At 43.3% G+C, this 24,513-nt stretch overlaps 1 protein-coding gene across 4 annotated transcripts in view; it reads right to left on the bottom strand.

Moving 5' to 3' along the window:
- Positions 1 to 21,556, bottom strand: part of LOC118362420 (coiled-coil domain-containing protein 9B-like) — a 52,894-nt gene extending 31,338 nt beyond the window's left edge. For 2 of the 4 annotated variants that reach the window (XM_035742738.2, XM_035742735.2), the window contains exons 1-6: positions 21,217 to 21,556; positions 9,498 to 9,599; positions 7,780 to 7,884; positions 7,419 to 7,574; positions 7,057 to 7,221; positions 3,699 to 3,770 (exon numbers count right to left, since the gene is read on the bottom strand). In XM_035742738.2, coding sequence (XP_035598631.1) covers positions 3,699 to 3,770; positions 7,057 to 7,221; positions 7,419 to 7,574; positions 7,780 to 7,884; positions 9,498 to 9,599; positions 21,217 to 21,228 — 612 coding nt within the window. In that variant the 5' untranslated portion in view covers positions 21,229 to 21,556. Of the gene's footprint in view, positions 1 to 3,698; positions 3,771 to 7,056; positions 7,222 to 7,418; positions 7,575 to 7,779; positions 7,885 to 9,497; positions 9,600 to 20,551; positions 20,707 to 20,774; positions 21,000 to 21,216 lie in introns of those variants that run through there. The other 2 variants (XM_035742736.2, XM_035742737.2) reach the window with 2 other exon arrangements.
- Positions 21,557 to 24,513: the final 2,957 nt, after the last annotated feature.

Raw genomic sequence — 24,513 nt, 5'->3', positions numbered from 1 at the left:
CTCAGAAATTTCAGCCCAAATAAGTTCTTCACAGAGTTCAAGTAACAGACATACCTCAACAGCGACTGCATGAATCAGGTCTTCATGGTCGAAATGCTGCAAAGAAACCACTACTAAAGGACACCAATAAGAAGAAGAGACTTGCTTGGGTCAAAAAACACGAGCAATGGACATTAGACAGGTGGAAATCTGTCCATTCTGCAGCAATACGCCATCCCATCTGGTCTGCGCTTAGTAGGACTATCATTTGTTTTTCAACAGGAAAATGACCCAACACACCTCCAGGCTGTGTAATGACTATTTGACCAAGAAGGAGAGTGATGGCGTGCTGCATCAGATTACCTGGCCTCCACAACCACCCGACCTCAACCCAATTGAGAAGGTTTGGAATGAGTTGGACCGCAGAGTGAAGGAAAAGCAGCCAACAACTGCTCAGCATTTGTGGGAACTCTTTTAAAACTGTTGGAAAAGCATTCCTCGTGAAGCTGGTTGAGAGAATGCTAAGAGTATGCAAAGCTGTCATCAAGGCAAAGGGTGGCTACTTTGAAGAATATAAAATATATTTTGATTTGTTTAACACTTTTTTGGTAACTACATGATTCCATGTGTCATTTTATAGTTTTAATATCTTCACTCTTATTCTACAATGTATAAAATAGTACAAATAAATGAAAAACTCTTGAATGAGTAGGTGTGTCCAAACATTTGACTGGTGCTGTACAGAATGGATCCAGTCTTGTTGAACAGTGTCCTGAGGGTAGGTGGAAGGCGAGCAGCTCTGCCATGCCTGAAGATTAAAAACACCCAGCCATTCTTTCCAAAGACAGAGACGTCTCAAAACTGATCCTTTGTCATGACCTGGTTGGCCACAGCAGGAGAAATGACATGCTCTCCAGGCTGCAGCGCATATACGGGGTTCTGCGTAGCAACTCTGCAGCAAGCTCCATCATACAGGAATGTCTGGCTTGTCAACGCAAACATGGAAATGTAGGACAGCAGAAAATGGCTTCTCTTCCTATAGGCAGAATCTCTACAGATCTATCACTTTTCACTCATGTAGGCATCGACTACTGCAGACCTACTGAAGTTAAGAGAGGACAAAGTAATGTAAAGAGGTATGGAGTAATATTCACATCTGACCTGCTGAGCCATCCTTCTCAAAATGGCTCATTCCTTTGACACAGACTCATGCTTCAGTCCCCTTCAACGGTTCATTTGTAAACTCAGCAAAAAAAAAGAAATGTCCCTTTTTCAGATCTTTCAAAGATAATGAGTAAAAACCCAAATAACTTCACAGATCTTCATTGCCATGCTTGTTCAATGATCCATAAACAATTAATGAACATGCACCTGTGGAACAGTCGTTAAGACATTAACAGCTTATAGACGGTAGGCAATTAAGGTCACATGTATGAAAACGTAGGACACTAAAGAGGCCTTTCTATTGACTCTGAAAAACACAAAAAGAAAGATGCCCAGGGTCCCTGCTCATCTGCGTGAACATGCCTTAGGCATGCTACAAGTAGGCATGAGGAATGCAGATGTGGCCAGGGCAATAAATTGCAATGTCTGTACTGTGAGACGCCTAAGACAGCTCTATAGGGAGACAGGAGAGACAGCTGATCATCCTCGCAGTGGCAGACCACGTGTAACAACACCTGCACAGGATCGGTACATCCGAACATCACACCTGCGGGACAGGTACAGGATGGCAACAACAACTGCCCGAGTTACATCAGGAACACACAATCCCTCCATCAGTGCTCAGACTGTCCGCAATAGGCTGAGAGAGGCTGGACTGTTCTAAGGCAGGTCCTCACCAGACATCACCGGCAACAACGTCGCCTATGGGCACAAACCCGTCGCTGGGCCAGACAGGACTGGCAAAAAGTGCTCTTCACTGACAAGTCACGGTTTTGTCTCACCAGGGGGGATGGTTGGATTCGTGTTTATCATCGAAGGAATGAGCGTTACACCGAGGCCTGAACTCTGGAGCGGGATCGATTTGGAGGTGGAGGGTCCGTCATGGTCTGGGGCGGTGTGTCACAGCATCATCGGACTGAGCTTGTTGTCATTGCAGGCACTCTCAATGCTGGTCGTTACAGGGAAGACATCCTCCTGCCTCATGTGGTACCCTTCCTGTAGGCTCATCCTGACATGACCCTCCAGCATGACAATGCCACCAGCCATACTGCTCATTCTGTGAATGATTTCCTGCAGGACAGGAATGTCAGTGTTCTGCCATGGCCAGCGAACAGCCCGGATCTCAATCCCATTGAGCACGTCTGGGACTTGTTGGATCAGAGGGTGAGGGCTAGGGCCATTCCGCCCAGAAATGTCTGGGTCCTTGCAGGTGTCTTGGTGGAAGAGTGGGGTAACATCTGACAGCAAGAACTGGCAACTCTGGTGCAGTCCATGAGGAGGAGATGCACTGCAGTACTTAATGCAGCTGGTGGCCACACCAGATACAGACTGTTACTTTTGATTTGGACCTCCCCCCTTGTTCAGAGACACATTATTCCATTTCTGTTAGTCACATGTCTGTGGAACTTGTTCAGTTTATGTCTCAGTTGTTGAATCTTGTTATATTCATACAAATATTTACACATGTTCATTTTGCTGAAAATGAACGCAGTTGACAGTGAGAGAACGCTCCTTTTTTTTGCTGGATTTAGGAGAGGACAATGGAATAAAATTGTCAGCTTTAACCGTGAGCTAAGAGAAGCTCTGAAGGATCTAAACCAAGACAAAATTCAAAAGGCCCTGTTGCAGGATGGCATAAAGTGGAGATTCAACACTCCTAATGGTGCTCACCATGCCGGTGTGTGGGAACAGCTCATCCAGCAAGTAAAGAGTGTTCTTCAACCCGTCATGATGCAGGTTTGATGACGAAGCCCTGTAAACAGCTCCATTTAAGATGGAGGCAATTCTTAATGACTGCCTAATAACTTCAGTCTCGATTGACCCAAGTGGATTCCCTAACGCCAAATCACATCATTCAACTCAAAGGATAACCATTGTTGCCACCAGGTCTGGTCAAGAAGGATGACTTGTATGCTCGAAGGAGATGGAAACAAGCCCAGTACCTTGCAGAACTTTTCTGGAGAAGATGGACATGTGAGTATCTGTCAATGATGCAGGATCGTCCGAAGTGGAAGAGCACAAAGCTGAGTTTCACCATCGGAGACTTTGTTCTCATTGTGGATGCTACAGCTCCACGTAACCCATGGGGCGAATCATTGACACTATGGCAGACTCCAGAGGTCTGGTACGCAGTGTGTGTTTTAAAAACCAAGACCAGTGAGCTGAAGAGGCTCATCAGCAAGCTCGGTTTGCAGTAATGGAGTAGTAATAAGGCAGTAATAACCTGATGACGATGTCAGTCAGACTGCATGTAACACCGTTTGAAGTGAACTTGCCTCTGAGCTGCCGCCTCTGGGTTTCAACACGCAACTCCTGAGTTGCTCAACACCTACGCTGACATGTGCACACTGATTTGACATGGATTATGATGGACAATGCACACACTCTTCAAAAGAAGATTCAGTATGCACAATTGGACAATTAAACAAAATGTGAAAGAATGCATAATGAAATGTTGGTAATATGGTACTTAGGTTACATTTATATTCATGGAAATTGATTGGCTTAGGACAGTAAGCAATTAAGTGCCAATAAGAAGGGGTCTGGTCTCTTACCTGGTGGTAAGGCTCACACTCTGACAGCCAGTGACGCTCCTCTGTCAAACACTTCCCCTGCCCCACTTCATCCTGAAAGAGAGAGAAGAGAGAATAGAGGAGAGAGAAAGACGTTATCAGCACGACAAAAAAAATGATGTCTATCAACTAAGTCCTTATACAGAAGGATCATACTACAGCAGGTCCCACTGCTGCCACTGATATTGCTGTCACAAAAATGAACTGTTCCTGTCCTCAGCAGCACAATACAGACTTTCAAAGAGCTACACTGCCCCCAAGTGGACACATGGTATCATAGTCTTTTTCAAAGACACTATGAAATATAGATTTTACACAGAATTCGCGGAATATCAACTGGGGGGGAAAAAATAAAACAGGCAATGTTTAATTGATCCCCTTTCAAACAGTCCCAATTGTACCAATTTCTTGCTGATATATCCATTATATACATCCCGGTGCGAAGTCCTGGGGAGGGGTGGGAGCAAGAGACTTTAAAAAAAAGTTTTACTTTCACCCTTACCCAATCTTTTTCTATTACCTTTTTCATATATGATTTGGGATTATTTATATTCTTAAGGTAATATTCTTCCCAGTATCCATTAAATTCAACGTCTCTACTGCCAACCTTCTAAACGTTCCACTACTGAATAAACCCTAGACTGCTGGTGCTACTAACAGCCATCTCCAGAACAGTGTGAGTGAGAGAGGTACAGGGAGTTTTGGAAACAGTCAGGAAGCTTGTCCGAGGAATGATAGAACACCTTCGGAGTCATACCATTGAGCCTGGGGTTTTGTTCCCCTGTGCGCATACACTCAAAAAGGATCCCTCTCCCTCTCTTACAACTCTTGTTAATCACTTTTCCTCCCCCTCTCTCACACGCTTTATTCCACTCGCTTTCTTCTCCTATCTCCATCCCTCTTTCCCCCTTCATTGGCATGCTGCCCACTCTGTCCTGTCGTTGGCGGCAAAATGAGCCCATTCTGAACAAAAGGCAGCCAAATGTTAATTAGATTAAATCATGATTTTCATGACGGCAGGAATGGGGAAACAATGTGGCGGAGGAGAGCAGGCTCTCTGTGGTTTAGGAGAGTAACAGAGACTGGAAAAACCTGTCTGCAAGCCTGGTTCTCGCTCTCTCTCCATCTCTTCCTCTCGCTCTATCCCAGGGCCTGTAGTGATAGTACCACCCTGAGGCTCTCCTTGTCACTCTCATCCCATGCTGCTGCAGTAACAGGGCTGGCTGTCTGAAGAGAGTGTTCTGCAGAGCAATCGCCCCCATATAGAGGCTGAACAACATTATGTAAGCGGGGTCCAAATAGAAGTGGACCTGGCAAACAGGCCTAGTTTTTCACGGCTGTATCAAACACTGGCCATGGCTCAAATGCTGATTCAGTGTACATGGCATGACTATGAGCGTCTGTCCAGATAGATATAGGCCAGAAACACAGCCAGGGAACATCCTGTTCACCCTGTACATTTGTCACGTTAACTTCACTGGACCTGGCAGCAGCAGCCTGTAAACACAGGGTTGTGTTCTAGATCATTCTGGAGCCATGGTCTGTCTGTCCTGTCCCACACTACAGCTTTGTGCAGCTCTCCACTCTTCCTGCAGCACAGATCCACTCTCTGTTCACAGAGCCTGACGGACTGGCTGGGTTTCACTTTTTAGTGCTGGAGGATCAGCTGCCGGTAGTGTGCGTCAGTGTGTTGATTGGGCCATGTGCGTGTAAGAGTGTGTGTTCTTGTGTGTTCCCGACGACAGTCAGAACACTAGCAGCTGTCCCAAAGACTCTGTGTGCCCAAGGGCTCTAAATCAGAAACCGTGTGGCATTTCACAGAGCAGCTGGGAGTACTGTGTGTGTGTGTGTGTGTGTGTGTGTGTGTGTGTGTGTGTGTGTGTGTGTGTGTGTGTGTGTGTGTGTGTGTGTGTGTGTGTGTGTGTGTGTGTGTGTGTGTGTGTGTGTGTGTGTGTGTGTGTGTGTGTGTGTGTGTGTGTGTGTGTGTGTGTGTGTGTGTGTGTGTGTGTGCGTATGTGTGCCTGCACAGCTTCTATGAAACCACCTGCATCAGGCAGTTCTTTTAAAACGTTTCCATCTGTACGTATTTATAAACGACCATATCACATCGCCGAATCATAACTCATGAAGTAATAGAGAGCTAAGAGCAGCCCTAACAGGCAGGATGTTAGGGACTTGAAATACAGTAACTCAATAAGGACCATCTTAATTGTCCTTAAATGGTAAGCTTAAACAATGGCTCTGAAAACCAAAATTAAATAAAAATCTTTGGAGGAAAACACACACAAGGCATCTATGATCTATTTTCCAAGTTATTTGCTGCAGCCATGCTCAATGGCCGGCCCAGTGTCAGGGGATATAACGAAAGCCCTGGATCAGCTAGATAAATACTTCTCCCTACAGTCTCATGAGGATAACAGCCATGCAACTGTAGAGACAGAGGGACTAACAAGCTGTATGTCTGCTGTCTGCTGAGGGCTCTCGGCTCTGTCTGAATACAGCAGCTACACCCCAGCAAGACTGCTTGAGGGGCTCTGCTACAGTATAATGGCCCTCCAGATCAGAACACTGTGGAAAACAATACTTCATATACCATCAAATGTGATATTTTTATTTTTCAACAAACTATGTCAACTGAGCACTCTCAGCTCTGACTACAGAAGCTACTAGCTACACTTGGAGCTCCCAAGTGGCACAGTGGTCTAAGGCACTGCATCTCAGTGCAAGAGGCATCACTACAGTCCCTGATTCAAATCCAGGCTGTATCACATCCAGCCATGATTGGGAGTCCCATAGGGCGGCACACAATTGGCCCAGCGTCGTCCAGATTTGGCCGAGGTAGGCCGTCATTGTAAATAAGACTGTTCTTAACTGACTTGCCAAGTTAAATAAAATAACAATTAAAAAAAACAGCAGGCCCAAATAGCTCCAGGCCAGACCAGTGTGACAGAAGAGGTTCACAGTCCTGCCCCCCTCAATCACCACCCCTGCAGCCCGCCCTCTGTCCAACAGTCTTTGTGCTTCTTTACAGGAGGGGAGGGGCCAGCCGGCATGTCTGACAACTATGTAAAACAAGACAGCAGCGAATGAGAGGACAGACACAAGGGAGGGGGAGGGGGAGGGGGGGGTGGCTAGACAACAAGGTACAGAGCAGGGAATGATGTGGAAGCATAAACTAGCCAAAGTCTTGACAGTGTAAAAAAGTGCATAGCCAACTGCCATATTTTCAATCTATAAAAAGCAGGCTATTATGACATAGGCCTATCGGTTTCCCGAAGGACTCTCAGTTTAGAGTCTCATGTCTCAAGCTAGGATTCGGCCCAAAGTATGCACTGATGACCTGTGGTCCTGTGTCCCTCTTTGCAGTGTGAGTGTGCTGGTGTTTTCCTCTTGCTGTTGATTCCACACGGTGCTGGTTGTCCTCTGTAGGGCTCTTCACATCCAGTGGACTGAGGGGACCTGGACCTGGTCTTCTCTCCAGCCTCTCACTCACCACCCTCTTACCCTGGGATCAAACAACCATGGATCATCAATATCAATCATTTCAATGAGGTTAGGACTTTCCCCTGACCAAGTGACCTTATCAGAAAAAAGTCCTGGCCCTAAACATAATTTGTGTCATTCAATGCCATCATTTGACTACAGTTGGCTACAGAACTTTATAATTCCTGCTGTACCTCATAGGCTCGTCATGTTGTTTACCTTTGTGTTGCCAGCCATGGTGACCAGTAGCTGCTTCCTCCTGCCCCGCCCAGAGCCCAGCAGGTTCCCCACCGCCTCCCCCTCCCCATGCTCCTGGACCCACTTTGTGGTGGGAGAACCACCCGTCCCTGGTTTGGTCATCACAACACGAGGATCCTACTCAATAGCAAAGTGAAAATGACAGTGTGAATCACAGTATCTCAGTAATACATCTCTATTGCTGATAATATGTGTATGCATATGGTTTCGTTCATCAATATGGACATTGTAATTGTGTTGGTATGAATATTCATATTTCAGAACTATTCGGTATGTAAAAGCATCTCTGTGTACATCTCTGTAGGCAGACGGGGCAACTCACGCTGGTAGACTTGTTGATGGTGATGGTTAAGTCCCCTGCTTTACCCTTAGGGCTTTGCAGTATCATTCCTTCCTTCTCCGCTCTCTTCTTGTCTTCCTCTACCTCCTGCATGGAATGAAACAGAAAATGAAACACTTGACAACATCAGGAACCTGATATTATTATTAGTCGTCAACAAACCCTGTAAAAAATGTGAGTTAAAATGCAGCATTTGTCTTAGATCTTCACTCCATACAAGGCTAGTTGTTAGATACTTATCATTATCTAAGGTTTCCAATGTCACTTGGTTTGGGGATATGAGGATTAAACAAATCCAGAAAGACGGCAGGTATTTTTTTTCTTTCTTTAGAGGGTAGATCAGCTTTAATATTGTGTATAGATTGTAGCTTGAATCAATGTAATTGTCTGCATAATTTCCAATCCCCCATATAAATACTTACGTGTGTGTGTGTGTGTGTGTGTGTGTGTGTGTGTGTGTGTGTGTGTGTGTGTGTGTGTGTGTGTGTGTGTGTGTGTGTGTGTGTGTGTGTGTGTGTGTGTGTGTGTGTGTGTGTGTGTTTCTTTCTTTTTACTATTTTTTACTTTGTACAAAAATAGTGAAGATATCAAAACTATGAAATAACACATATGGAATCATGTAGTAACCAAAAAAGTGTTAAACAAATCAAAATTATTTTGAGATTCTTCAAAGTAGCCACCATTTGCCTTGATGACAGTTTTGCACACTCTTTAGCATTCTCTCAACCAGCTTCATGAGGAAGTCACCTGGAAGGCATTTCAATTAAAAGTTGTACCTTGTTAAAAGTTAATTTGTGGAATTTCTTTCCTTCTTAATGTGTTTGAGCCAATCAGTTGTGTTATGACAAGGTAGGGGTGGTATACAGAAGATAGCCCTATTTGGTACATAGTCCATATTATGGCAAGAACAGCTCAAATGAGCAAAGAGAAATAACAGTCCATCATTACTTTAAGACATGTAGAAAATAGTAAAAATCATGAAAAACCCTTGAATGAGTAGGTGTGTCCAAACTTTTGACTGGTACTGAATATGCTTTAAAATACATGTCTCTTTATTATGTTCCCCTAACCCTACCACCCCTCCCCTAATTGGAGCAAACTAATGGACAATACCACTTTGGCTTCTACTTCCATCTTACACATACTATATACATTTTACAGACACAATGTATTTAAAAATAGTTCTCTTTTGTTTGTTTTTAATCCCATCCTTCAGCTACGCTCAACCCCTCCCATCTATCTCTGAAGACCATCCAGTTCTGTTTGCCATATATTTTTCAACTGTGCTGTGATGTTTTCCACAGATTGTAAATTAAAAATAAACATTTTATTTATCGATTGACTATGACTTTTCAAAATCACCCAGCAGTGCAATTTGCAGAGTTAGCTCCAGGTAGATTTTGCAATACTTCAGCTATTCCTGAACCTGCGACCAAAAACAAGCTACATAATTTGGACAGTACCAGAACAAATTATATATTTATTCTGTCTCTTCGCAGAAAAATCTGTAGAGCTGGGATGGTTGTATCCCCCATATATATAGCATTATATTGGTTGCAAGAATTTTGTATAATAATTTGTATAATGAAATAAAAAATGTCAGGTCTGTCAACCCCAATCCTCTAACTTCTCCATGTTCTCAGTGCAGGTTTAAAACGGTGTCTCTGTTTCAGAGTAAGCACAGTTGAACACTAACTCACCTGGTACCTCTTCATGAGTGCTTCATTCTTCCTGCGGAGCGCCTCAATCTTCTTATCCAGCTCCACATCCTTCTCTTTCTTCAACATGACGTCACTGGGGGTCTGGAGACGAGAGAGAGAATACTCAGCTCATCAGAGCTTTAATGTAGAATCTTATTGGTACCTCAATCAATCCAATTTATTTATAAAGCCCTTCTTACATCAGCTGATGTCACAAAGTGCAGTACAGAAACCAAGCCTACCTGTGAGTGGCTACAGTATCTACAATAAACAATCCAGTGCATGATGGGCATTCCGAATGATTAACTCTCAGTAAAATCCAACAATATGTAGCAAGCACTGATGAAATGATCTTCTTACAATTCTCGGCTTGATGTGATTTACAGAAGGATCCATCCGTGAGTATGAAATATTATCTCCATCTTTCTACACCAATGGTGTCTGTTGCGGTCACGCACAGTAATAGTAGTAAACACACACAAACCCACAAACATACGTGTCCTCATGGACTGTTCATAATTGGGCTCAGTTACCCAGTAGGAATACCAGAGCAAAGCATAGCATCCTAAACATCCTGATGCCGTCAGCACTACAGAACAGAGCAGCATGTCTCCTCATACGACAAAAGGCCCTGACTAAAGCCTCGTTGAATTCTTATGGGGCTGAAACAGGGTGTGTGTTATGCCACTTTTAAAACAGAAGGCATTTCATATGTCATACCACTGTGGCACTCTGTGGTTTTGATTAAATAATAGTCATAACAGTAACCATGAAGGCCGCTTGGCCTTATAACACAAATCAAATTAACTATAAAAACTACAGCTGGTAAGTTAACAGACACACCATTTTGAAATGTATTCAGGGCACAAATCACAGAGATGGAGAATCTAATCCAAAAAAACAATCTGGGTCAATTTTGGGCTTCTGATCCTGAGCATTCTCGTAGCACTCTCTGGTGATATTAGGGTAAGTGTACCTATTTAGCCCACCAAAATCTAAGTTTAGACATTTCTGACGTACACAGCCCTAACTTGGAGATAAGATGAAAGATTAATCTCTCGTGAAGTTTTATGACTTTAATTTCACAATATATTTAATGTGACATCAAAATATTTGATAAAATATGTTAAAAGTCCATACTAGACTTAATGGGTACTGAATGTACCCTTTAAACCCATGGTTGTTCCAGATAAGCCCACTCTTTAATAATCAACTGTAATTCATTTCCAAATGTTAAACACTTACAAAATGAAATGTCTTATGTAAGCTTACAATTACAATAATCTCCCCTAAAATTATTAAAATCAAGTGATCATTACTATTTATCATTGAAGTAGCATTAATAAAAAGTGGTGTCCAATTATCCGCCGCCCTTGTCGCAACCCCTATTACCAGCCTGTTCAACCTCTCTTTCATATCGTCTGAGATCCCCAAGGATTGGAAAGCTGCCGCAGTCATCCCCCTCTTCAAAGGGGGAGACACCCTGGACCCAAACTGTTACAGACCTATATCCAACCTGCCCTGCCTATCTAAGGTCTTCGAAAGCCGTCATTGGACACTGTGCTATCTAACCTCCAAACAAGCTACAATGCCATACAACACTCCTTCCGTGGCCTCCAACTGCTTTTAAACGCTAGTAAAACCAAATGCATGCTTTTCAACCGATCGCTGCCTGCACCCGCATGCCCGACTAGCATCACCACCCTGGATGGTTCCGACCTTGAATATGTGGACATCTATAAGTACCTAGGTGTCTGGCTTGACTGCATACTCTCCTTCCAGACTCATATCAAACATCTCCAATCGAAAATCAAATCAAGAGTCGGCTTTCTATTCCGCAACAAAGCCTCCTTCACTCACGCCGCCAAGCTTACCCTAGTAAAACTGACTATCCTACCGATCCTCGACTTCGGCGATGTCATCTACAAAATTGCTTCCAACACTCTACTCAGCAAACTGGATGCAGTTTATCACAGTGCCATCCGTTTAGTCACTAAAGCACCTTATACCACCCACCACTGCGACTTGTATGCTCTAGTCGGCTGGCCCTCGCTACATATTCGTCGCCAGACCCACTGGCTCAGGTCATCTACAAGTCCATGCTAGGTAAAGCTCCGCCTTATCTCAGTTCACTGGTCACGATGGCAACACCCATCCGTAGCACGCGCTCCAGCAGGTGTATCTCACTGATCATCCCTAAAGCCAACACCTCATTTGGCCGCCTTTCGTTCCAGTACTCTGCTGCCTGTGACTGGAACGAATTGCAAAAATCGCTGAAGTTGGAGACTTTTATCTCCCTCACCAACTTCAAACATCTGCTTTCTGAGCAGCTAACCGATCGCTGCAGCTGTACATAGTCTATTGGTAAATAGCACCACCCATTTTCACCAACCTCATCCCCACACTGTTTTTATTTATTTACTTTTCTGCTCTTTTGCACACCAATATCTCTACCTGTACATGACCATCTGATCATTTATCACTCCAGTGTTAATCTGCAAAATTGTAATTATTCGCCTACCTCCTCATGCCTTTTGCACACAATGTATATAGACTCCCCTTTTCTTCTACTGTGTTATTGACTTGTTAATTGTTTACTCCATGTGTAACTCTGTGTTGTCTGTTCACACTGCTATGCTTTATCTTGGCCAGGTCGCAGTTGCAAATGAGAACTTGTTCTCAACTAGCCTACCTGGTTAAATAAAGGTGAAATAAAAAATAAAATAAAAGTAACCGCAGAGATCAATTTGGGCTCAGTCTTTTGTTCTTGACAACCAGTGTACACCAGATTAAACTAATCATAAACTTCAATCAAAATTTGATTAGTTGAATCAGGTGTCTTACTGCTTGTTTAGAACAAAAACCTGCACCGGCCCTCTGTGGATAAGATGCCATCCACGAAGACCATAACACAAACAACTTTTAATGAATGATCTGAAAGCTGTTTAACATTTGCTGTATTCCTATACTTGTTAATTAGTTTAACTTGCCTATCTGAAGACTGTTTCAAATCCTCCGCTCTGCTGTTGTATTGCAAAGGGTGATCCAAACAATAGAAACACCTGGATGAATAAGGGACAACAATATGACAATGCCCCGGCCCTAACTGCATGAGTAGTCATCCAATAGTCGTCTTCCTGTCCCTCATTTGTTTCAATTTTTGTCCACTACTTGTAGGTCTTCTATCCCTGATATCCTTCAATCCTGAACGTATTCTTCTTTCTCTGCATCAATGACTACCTGTCCACTCCAAACGTTGTGGAGAGAGTACAAGGTTTTTTAATTGTATTTAAAAACTCGGTAAAGGCACCACGGACAGATGCATAATATGCATAACTGTAGCTTAAGTGTTTTAATCAACTTAAATAAAAAACATTTATGCTCAGGTCTATTCAATATTATGGATATCACACAATCACCATGTTGTCAGGACTTCCGCCGAAGTCGGCTCCTCTCCTTGTTCGGGAAGCGTTCGGCGATCCACGTCACCGGCTTTCTAGCCATCGCTGCTCCATTTTTCATATATCCATTTGTCTTGTCTTGTTTCCATACACACCTGGTTTTCATTTCCCCAATCAATCTACTTGTATTTTACCCTCTGTTTCCCATCCTGTTTCCCATTATGTTCTGTTTTTTGAGCACGTTTGACTTATGTAGTGCTCTCGTTTTTGGAACTATAATAAAAGTGTGCCTGTTCATTATACTCTACTCTCCTGCATCTGACTTTGTCTCCAATACACCATTGACATGTGTTGCAATACAAACGGGGCATAATTGGAGCATACTGGAACAACAATGATGGTAATATGGTAAAAAAGACACTATAGCAAAGTTTACTTAGAATATATTTGGAAACCTATGGTTTGGGGTATTTATATATATATATATATATATATATATATATATATATATATATATATATATATATATATATAATATTATGCAAAGTCAGTATTGATCACATTGAACAATATTTATTTATTTCCATTTATATTTTGTATAGAGGATTCTTTTTGTGCTACTTTATCCTTTAAGCCCACCTGAGATAAATGTCAAATTTACGAAAGGCAACAAAGTTCAGTTAATTTCACAGTAAAATAAGCCTAAATGTATAAAAAGAAATGTTAGCTGTCAGTGCTTAAAATCTATTATATTGTTGTGGTTCACCAAGTTATGTTGCTACTGTATTGACTGTGACGTGGCACGACTGCGTGCATGAAAATCCCATATTTTCAACTGGCAAGATATTTTCCATTAAGTATGATCACTTATCTGAAAAATATCAGAGAAATGTGTTTTGCTGAGAGTCGCCTCCACACAAGTTTGTTTGCAGCTTTGAAATTGGCCACTAGTAGGAATTTACACATAACTGTCAATAACTGTCACGCCCTGACCTTAGAGAGCCGTTTTATTTCTCTATTTGGTGAGGTCAGGGTGTGATGTGGGGGGGGGGCATTCTATATCTTGTATTTCTTTGTGTTTGGCCGAGTGTGGTTCCCAATCAGAGGCAGCTGTCTATCGTTGTCTCTGATTGTGAATCATACTTAGGTAGCCTTTTTCCCCACCTATGTTGTGGGATCTTGTTTTTGTACAGCTCTTGTAGCCTATGGAATGGTACGGTTGTTTTGGTTTCACTTTGTTATTTTGTTGCTGGTTCTCATTTAAATAAATATGATGACCACCAATTACGCTGCGCCTTGGTCTCCTTCAAACAACGCACGTTACAATAACTTAATAAAACATCAGATTGGCTTTGAATAAAAACTGGTATAATACAACAACCACATGAACTGGTTGAAACATTAAATAGCTAAATATATATACAGTACCAGTGAAAAGTTTGGACACCTACTCATTCAAGGGTTTTTCTATTTTTTTCTATTTCTACATTGTAGAATAATAGTGAAGACATCAAAACTATGAAACACATGGAATCATGTAGTAACCAAAAAAGTGTTAAACAAATCTAAATATATTTTAGATTCTTCAAAGTAGCCACCATTTGCTTTAATGACAGCTTTGCACACTCTTGGCATTCTCTAAATAAACCAACTTCACCTGGAATGCTTTTTCAATAGTCTTGAAGAAGTTCCCACATATGCTGAGAACTTGTTGGCTTCTTTTCCTTCACTCTGTGGTCCAACTCATCCCAAACCATCTCAATTGGGTTGAAGTCGGGAGATTGTGGAGGCCAGGTCATCTGACGCAGCACTCCATCACTCTCCTTCTTGGTCAAATAGCCCTTACACAGCCAGTTGGGTCATTGTCCTGTTAAAAAACTAATGATAGTCCCACTAAGCGCAAACCAGATGGGATGGCGTATTGCTGCAGAATGCTGTGGTAGCCATGCTGGTTAAGTATGCCTTGAATTCGATTTATTATCACTGACAGTGGACTGGGATATGTTTCGGATAGCCTCTGACAATAACATTGATGTATATGCTGACTCGGTGACCGAGTTTATTAGCAAGTACATCGGAGATGTCGTACCCACTGTGACTATTAAAACCTTTCCTAACCAGAATCTGTCGAATGATGGCAGCATTTGCTCAAAACAGAAAGCGCGAAACATCACTTGGAACATGACCAAATACAAACAATGGAGCTATTCCCTCCACAAGGCAAACAAACAAGCTAAGCGTCAGTATAGAGAAAAAGTAGAGACGCAAATCAACGGCTCAAACACGAGACGTATGTGGCAGGGTCTACAGTCAATCATGGATTACAAAAAGAAAACCAGCCCCATTGCAGACATTGACGTCTTGCTCCCAAAGAAATTAAACAACTTCTTTGCTCGCATTGAGGACAATACAGTGCCACTGACACGGCCCGCTACCAAAGCCTGTGGCTTCTCCTTCTCCATGGCCAATGTGAGTAAAACATTTAAACGTGTTAATCCTCGCAAGGCTGCCGACCCAGACGGCATCCCTAGCCGGGTCCTCAGAACAAGCGCATACCAGCTGGCTGGTGTGTTTATGGACATATTCAATCAATCCCTATCCCAGTCTGTTGTCCCCACATTCTTCAAGATGGCCACCATGATAGCTAAGGTAACTGAACTAAATGACTATCGCCCCATAGCACTCACTTCTGTTATCATGAAGTGCTTTGAGAGACTAGTCAAGGATCATATCACCTCCACCCTACCTGATACCTTAGACCCACTCCATTTTGCTTACCTCCTCAATAGGTCCACTGACGATGCAGTCGCCATCACACTGCACACTGCCCTATCCCATCTGGACAGGAGGAATATCTATGTAAGAATGCAGTTCATTGACTACAGCTCAGCCCCAGGGCCTCGACCCCGCCTTGTGCTACTGGGTCCTGGACTTTCTGACGGACTGCCCCCAAGTGTTGAAGGAAGGAAACAACATCTCCACTCCCGCTAATCCTCAACACCACCCACAAGGGTGCGCTCTCAGCCCTTTTCTCTACTCCCTGTTCACCCATGACTGCATGGCCATGCACGCTTCCAACTTAATCATCAAGTTTGCAGATGACACTACAGTGGTAGGCCTGATTACCAACAACGACAAGACGGCCTATAGGGAGGAGGTGAGGGCCCTCGGATTGTGGTGTCAGGAAAATAACCTCTCACTCAACGTCAACAAAACAAAGGAGATGATGATGGACAGGAAACAGGAGCACCCCCCAATCCAGATGTACGGGACAGCAGTGGAGAAGTTTTAAGTTCCTCGGTGTACACATCACGAACAAACTGAAATGGTCCACCGACACAGACAGCGTGGTGAAGGCGCAACAGCACCACTTCAACCTCAAGAGGCTGAAGAAATGTGGCTTGTCAACTAAAACATTCAAACTTGAACAAATGCACAATCGAGAGCATCCTGTCGGGCTGTGTCAACTGCAACTCCCTCAACCGCAAGGCTCTCCAGAAGGTAGTGACATCTGCACAACGCATCACCAAGGGCAAACTACATGCCCTCCAGGAGACCAACAGCACCCGATGTCACAGGAAGGTCAAAAAGATCATCAAGGACAACAACCACCCGAGCCACTGCCTGTTCATCCCGCTATCACCCAGAAGGTGAGATCAGTACAGGTGCATCAAAGCTGGGACCGAGAGATTGAAAAACAGCTTCTATCTCAAGGCCTCCGACTATTAAACAGCCATCCCTAACATAGAGAGTCTGCTGCCTACATAGACTCAAATCTCTGGACACTTAAATAAATGGAAATAAATGTATCACTAGTCACTTTAATCATGTTTACTTAATACTACATTACTCATCTCATATGTATATACTGTATTCTAAACTATCTACTGCATCTTGCCTATGCCGCACGGCCATCGCTCATCCGTATATTTATATGTACATATTCTTATTCATCCCTTTACATTTGTGTGTATACGGTAGTTGTGAATTTGATAGCACAAGCATTTCATTACACTTACATTAACATCTGCTGACCATGTGTATGTGACCAATAAAATTTGATTTGACCAGCAGAGCACATCACACCTCCTCCTCCATGCTTCACGGTGGGAACCACACATCCAGAGATCATCTGTTCACCTACTCTGCGTCTCACAAAGGCATGGTGGTTGGAACCAAAAATCTTACATTTGGACTCATCAGACCAAAGGACAGATCTCCACCAGTCTAATGTCCATTGCTTGAGTTTCTTATTCTCTGCAGCAGAGGTAACTCTGGGTCTTCCTTTCCTGTGGCACTCCTCATGAGAGCCAGTTTCATCATAGTGCTTGATGGTTTTTGTGACTGCACTTGAAGAAACTTTCAATGTTCTTGCCATTTTCCACATTGACTGACCTTCATGTCTTAAAGTAATGATGGACTGTCATTTCACAGTTCTTATTTGAGCTGTTCTTGACATAATATGGTCCTTTAGACATTTAAGTCATTTACCTTGTCACAACAACTCTTATCCAAATGCATTTAGGAAAGTAATTCACAAATTAACTGCATTCACCTTATGGCATCCAGTAGAATCGTCACTTTACAATAGTGCATCTAAATCTTAAATCATTGGGTGAGAAGGATTACTTATCCTATCCTAGGTATTCCTTAAAGAGGTGGGGTTTCAGGTGTCTCCGGAAGGTGGTGATTGACTCCGCTGTCCTGGCGTCGTGAGGGAGTTTGTTCCACCATTGGGGGGCCAGAGCAGCGAACAGTTTTGACTGGGCTGAGCGGGAACTGTACTTCCTCAGTGGTAGGGAGGCGAGCAGGCCAGAGGTGGATGACACAAGCAGTGCCCTTGTTTGGGTGTAGGGCCTGATCAGAGCCTGGAGGTACTGAGCTGCCTCACACACAGCTCCGCAGGCAAGCACCATGGTCATCTCCCGTCTGGATTACTGCAAGCTCCATGTTGAGCCTGTGCCATTAAGCTTCAACTCATCCAGAAGCCAGTGGAGTGGAGAAGCGGAGGAGCGGGGTGACGTGAGAGAACTTGGGAAGGTTGAACACCAGACGGGCTGCGGCGTTCTGGATGAGTTGTAGGGGTTTAATGGCACAGGCAGGGAGCCCAGCCAACAGCGAGTTGCAGTAGTCCAGACGGGAGATGACAAGTGCCTGGATTAGGACCTGCGCCGCTTCCTGTGTGAGGCAGGGTCGTACTCTGCGGATGTTGTAGAGCATGAACCTACAGGAACGGGCCACCGCCCGTTAGCAAATAGGGCTATATTCTGTATACCACCTCTACCTTTAACCTGTCACAACAACTGATTATCTCGAATGCATTTAGGAAAGTAATTCCACAAATTAACTTTTAACACGGCACACCTGTTAATTGAGGCTCCCGAGTAGCGCAGTGGTCTAAGGCACTGCAAGAGGTGTCACTGCAATCCCTGGTTTGAAGCCAGGGTGCATCACATCTGTGTCACGCCCTGACCTTAGAGATAATTATTATTATCTATGTTTGGTTAGGTCAGGGTGTGACTCGGGTTGGAAAGTCTATGTTTTCTGTTTCTTTGTTTTGGCCGAGAGTGGTTCCCAATCAGAGGCAGCTGTCTCTGATTGGGGATCACATATAAGTTGTCATTTTCCTTTTTGGTTTTGTGGGATCTTGTTTTCTGTTTAGTGTCTGTACCTGACAGAACTGTGCGCTTTCATTTTCACTTTGGTTTTTGTTTTTTGAAAATAAAAATCATGAACACTTTCCACGCTGCGCTTTGGTCCACTCCTTTCGACGAGAGCCGTTACAATCTGACTGTGATTGGGTGGCCCATAGGGCGGTGCACAATTGGCCCAGTGTCGTCCGGGTTTGGCCTGGGTAGGCTGTCATTGAAAATAGAATTTGTTCTTAACTGACTTGCCTAGTTAAATAAAAGTTAAATGCATTCCAGGTGACTAGAGAATTGAGAGAATGCCAAGAGTGTTCAAGGCAAAGGGTGGCTACTTTGAATAATCTAAAATATATTTTGATTTGTTTGACACTTTTTTGGTTACTACATGATTCCATATGTGTTCATTCATAGTTTTGATGTCTTCACTATTATTCTACAATGTAGAAAATAGTACAAAATAAAGAAAAACCTAGGAATGAGTAGGTGTGTCCAAACTTTTGACTTGTACTGTATGGGATACTATGGAAAAAGAAGTAGCCTACCATCACTACGTTCAATCAAAAATATTATTTGGGAGCTGCAAACAAGTGCTTACAGATAACTGTACACACAGCAGGTTTTGAGCTCAACTTATGATTATTTGATCTGCTAATTAAATGCTGGTGTTGGTATGAAATTGCATTATTGCGATCCCTTGTGGGTCCTTTTAGATGTAACTCCAGCAGTGTCTGTGCTGACACTTGTGTATGACGAGTAAAACTCAAACGGAGAACATTTTAAAAAGGCACATGGATGCCCTGAGCAGAGCGAATGACGTAGCGCTGAATAACACTTGTTTCCTCTCCAGGCTAAGTGAACGCCCACACCACACACACTGTAGTGTCAGTTCTGAACAAATAACAGCCACACACAGTGCTCAGAGGAAAGTGACCAGATTGTATTGGCACAGCAGAAACACCACTCTGGGATACAATTCCCAAAGTTCACTAGATCCTTCATATAAGGCTAGTATACACAAGGCGAGTAAACCTTGAGCTCCTACAACACACACACAAATGCATATGCACACACACCAACAAGAGCCAGGAGGGCAATAAAGTGGATTTTCAAAGCCAATTCTGTCATTGTCCTCCCCCTGTCATCCTTGTAATGGGTTTATCATGAAGAGTATGAACGGTCAAAATATACAGCAAATAACGCTAATGGTGACAGTCTAAACAAACAACAAAACCAACAAGTGGTCATATCAAAGCTAGACCCAGGCCTCCTCTAATCTAGTTATACAATGACTTGACATCAGAGAGGCAGTGTGACAACAATCTTAACCAGGGAGGAAACCATAACAAACATATCCCTTTCAACCCCATGTTGTACAATTCCCCCATATAAAGGGACTACGGTAAGGTCTGCAGCACAGAGCTAGCAGACAGCTCGACTGCCACAGACAGAGAGCCAAGAGGTGGCAACCACTGCAAAACTGCCTGCCAGTCACCCACGGCCACCAAAGTGACGACAAAAGATGATCCTGGCTGCTCCATGTGAAATTCCACTTTGCAGAACAATGACTCCCAGCGTAGCCTACACCACACAGCTCTGACTCTGCACGGGATCCTTCCACTGCCACTGCATTGGCCACAAAGAGCGGCTGCCACACTCCTGGCGCAGATGGTAGGAGATTTTGGAAGAGAGGTGTTGGTCAAATATCTTGTTTTAAAATTGACTGAAGAAAGGAATATATTATTTGAAGCTCCATGTTAAGACCAACATTCACATTCCTCAAAAACCTTTTAACATGCAGTCGGAAAATGGCACATTCATCAGCCATGCTAATTTTTTTAAATGGACAGACTGAAAATCTTTAAGTATGTTTCCAGTGCAGTGTAGCCAATGGCAATGATTCCCAGATAGCCCAAACTGAACATTAGCAAATAGCTTTAACAGGACGAGATAGCATCAAATTAAATCTAAAGCCTGTGAAAACAGTGAGATAGAAGTTGGGACTCACAGAGAGGCAGGGCGGGAAGTGCCGAGCTGCTTTAGAGTTTCTGGTTGTCAGGGTATCCAAACAAAACAGGCCATGATGACACCAGGAATAGGACAGAGAGGGAAAGGAACACCACCAGCACTCATGCAGGCGAATGGCGGCTCACAAGAACAGCCAGCTACAGTATCACAGCGAGGGAGAGACACCACACATGGAAAATGCTGTGAGGGGGATGTGGATGTACCAGTCTGTGTTAGGGGTACCTCCTTTCTCTCTCCGAGCCCCTGTCACTGTGATCGCCTGTGAAGGAGGCAGGTCCATAGCACACGGTAGCTGGCAGAGCCCCACACACGTAAACACCCACATAGGCTGTGAGACTGCCAGTGTATGGCACCCATGCCCAGGCAGGGGGGCCTGCAGAACCGAGGTCGGCAGAGCCTCTCTCTCTCTAGTCCCTTCCCACCCAGCATCCCCAGCACCTACTGGTAGGCCAGGAAGGAGAATAGAGACAGGATGTCTGACTGAAGCACTGCAGTTAGTTACAGCTATAACCTCCATCTGGAGACAGGAGGAAGGGGGGAGCAGAGAAACTAGCCTGTAGCAGGAGACAACGAGAGAGGCAGGGAGAGAAAGAGCTAGAGAGAGTGCAAGAGAAAGATTGCGAGAGAGAGCGAGAAGGCACTCACAGGTCTCTCCATGTCAGCGTTGAAACCTGGGCTGGGTCCAAGCGCGAGGCAACAGCCGAGGTGGCGGAGAGGGCTGCTTGGAGTCCACGATCATGCCTTGATTACAATGAGCCAAGTTGGGCTGACAGCCAAGATGTCTAACAAATGCACAGAGCGCCCCTGTTAACGGATTTACAGCCCCCGTCCGCTGACTTGCTCTCACACTCTCTCACTCTCTGTCCCTCCCACACACATGCTCTTGCTCTCTCCCTCTCTCTGGAGCACTTGCTCTCAGTTAGAATTACCTCTCACACCCCTTTCCCTGCCTGTCCCTGCCTGTCCCCTCCTCCTTCTGTCCTCTGCTCAGAACACACTGGTTAAATACTGTTCCCCTACCAATTCACTCACTCCTACCCACCTCTCTGAATTTAAAGGGAAACGGGAGATTATTTTTAGTAAGCAAATCTTTGGTCTTTCTAAGAGTGATACAGTCCCTCAATACTAATAACAGCAGTCCAGTAAGTACCATTCAGCGTTCTATTTGCGGCCTGTCATAATGTTATTCCAAACATGTACCAGCCCATAATGAGATGGATGTATTTGGTCGTTAGAACAATCCCCCTACCATCTCTTTAACAGCTGTTTTGCCTGTGAGTGTGAGTGCCCAGGCAGGGTATCGGTTGGGGTGGGGGGTTGACTGCAGGATTTCCCACGACTCCTCCTGAAGGGCATGCTCCAGGCAGACAAATGCCAGACTGCTCAAGGAAGCGGCAGGGAAATCAAAACACTACGACTTGCACTCAGTTGCTCAGTTTTCCCAGAGTTTTCCCAGAGTGCTTCAGACAGACAGCTTCTTTGATAGAGTATTACGTTACCATCCCAGCACACTATTCTGGGTTAAATAACACTTAACACCCACATAGCAAACATTGTTAGAGAATTACACATATCAAATGCTCTCAACGGTGGTATTTTACAAATACTTTAAGATTATTATTTTAGAAAAACAGCAATATGTAATTTCCTGCAGTGGTTGCCAAACTTTTTATAGTCCCTTCAAACGTTCAACCTCCAGCTGTGTACCCCCTCTAGCACCAGGGTCAGTGCACTTTCAAATGTTGTTTTTTGCCATCATTATAAGCCCGCCACAAACACACTATACGATACATTTATTAAACATAAGAATGAGTTTTTGTCGCAACCCTGCTCGTGGGAAGTGACAAAGAGCTCTTATAGGACCAGGGCACAAATAATAATAATCAATCATTTTGCTCGTTATTTAGCCATCTTACATATAAAAACATATTTGTTCATTGAAAACTGTGAATAACTCACCACAGGTTAATGAGAAGGGTGTGCTTGAAGGGATGCACATACCTGTAACTCTGCAATGTTGGGTTATATTGAAACCCTCACGCCCTGGTTCACAGCATGGTCACTACAGGGCTAGGCCCTCTTCCACATAGCCAATCTCTTCGTGCAGGTATTCCATACCCACTTGCCCAACTGTTGAAAGTTGGCTTGCTAAAAAGATGGTTGCATACTTACAATAATAACTGCATTAAACAGCACATTAAAAGATTTGTAGTGACACTCAATTATAAATTGTTATGCATAACCTGCATGCATGATGAATTGAACTAGCTAAATATACAAATCAATTGAACTGTCCTCGACGGATTGCAATTTAGCAGGTCAAATTATTTTGATGACAAGAGAGCAAAATATTGCTAGCTATCTATACCTGAGATGTTGCAAGCCACGGGTGGATGATTTGTCACATTCGTCAGGGTAAAACACTATGGTAACTGTATCTGCTATAGGAAAGATGGTGACTGCAGTGTGTATTATTGTAAGCTTATCTCAACTCTTTGACAAATATGGCCATCAAAACTTGAACATATCATCATGGCGAAGTGTGCACCCTTCATTCAAATAAAAATTGTTCAGCATCTGTGCAAATTGCAGATGTAATTTGTGTGGAAATATGGCAAGTGAGGATGCATTTTACCCTCTAGGTGGAGTACTTGCTTTATCCTTCTGGTTGGTCGTGTAAACACCTCACTTGCCATACTGCAGGTATTCTTTGTTTGCATGTTTTCATGCATAAGTCTATGTTGTCATATCATTGTTGATGAAGGAAAGACCATTTTATATATTATATATAATATTTATTACCTATGATAAACCTTTAGAGATTCAACTGAAAGACACAACTAGGTTATGGGGTTAGAGAGCCCCAATGAGACCATTGTCACCGGTCTCATATGGGGCCATGGGTTAGCAGAGGAAGGTCTGATAAAGTGCTAAATAAACCAGCTCTCTGTCACATACTAAAATATTTACTAAACTAATAGTAGATTTCACATAAATGGAAAGAGCCACTGATGTTTCAGCAATTTGCATGAATTGTTAACTATCAATCATGTTGTCAAAGACTAAAGAGATTATGGTTGGTTTTAGTGTTCTCTCTTGATTTAAGGGAGTTGTTGATCATCTTTAGCTACAATTAGCTTTTGCTCTTCCTTTTAAGATGGGTGGGCCAAGTCAAGCTGTCCTCAGATTACTTCTTTCATCTTATCTTATTTTTGAAATGCGCATCTCCTGGATCGTTAGGTTTGACATAGTTATGATGTCCTAATTTTGTCTTTGTTTTCAACCACCTAATTTTCAACAGTCTGTATCATCATCATGACAACATTTAGAGTGGTACTCTCAGTCATTCAATTATCACTCATTGTCTCGTCTCTCCGCCCTACTTTACCTGGCCAACAACAAACACCCATCCACCTGTAATCAAATTAGGACTGGGTGTGGTTATTTTATACTCTACCGATGTATCAAAACGCTCTATCTTATAAATACAAACTGAATATACATCTTATGTACAGTCTGTCAACATTCTGCACCAGGTAAGGCTTTCACTTTAATGTGAGAATGGCAGTGTTCTTATGCAATTCTTGTTTATGTGCAGAAAATTACTTTGATATTTACAAGGACAAGAAGATACCAGATTTTGATTTGAATAACAGATTATTTTCAGTATATACTAATAATTTAAGGCATAACTAGACTATAGGGTTATATAGCCCCAATGAGACCATTGTCACTTGTGTTACATAGGGCCATGGATTAGTGGGTCAGTCTGTTGAAGTGCTAAATAAGTCAGCTCTCTGTCACATACAAAAATATTTTATAGAATACACAAGGATTTATCAGTAAAACTGTGTGTCTCATTTGTTTGCATCAATGATTGGTGTAGCCAAGCTGAGGTAAGGAGGACTTGGAGTTTGGTATCAGCCAGGCAATGTTTTCTTG

Source organism: Oncorhynchus keta, chromosome 29, assembly GCF_023373465.1.
Source record: "Oncorhynchus keta strain PuntledgeMale-10-30-2019 chromosome 29, Oket_V2, whole genome shotgun sequence".
NCBI lineage: Eukaryota > Metazoa > Chordata > Actinopteri > Salmoniformes > Salmonidae > Oncorhynchus > Oncorhynchus keta.
The sequence above is the reverse complement of the archived record's forward strand: the minus strand, read 5'-3'. Positions and strand labels throughout refer to the sequence as shown.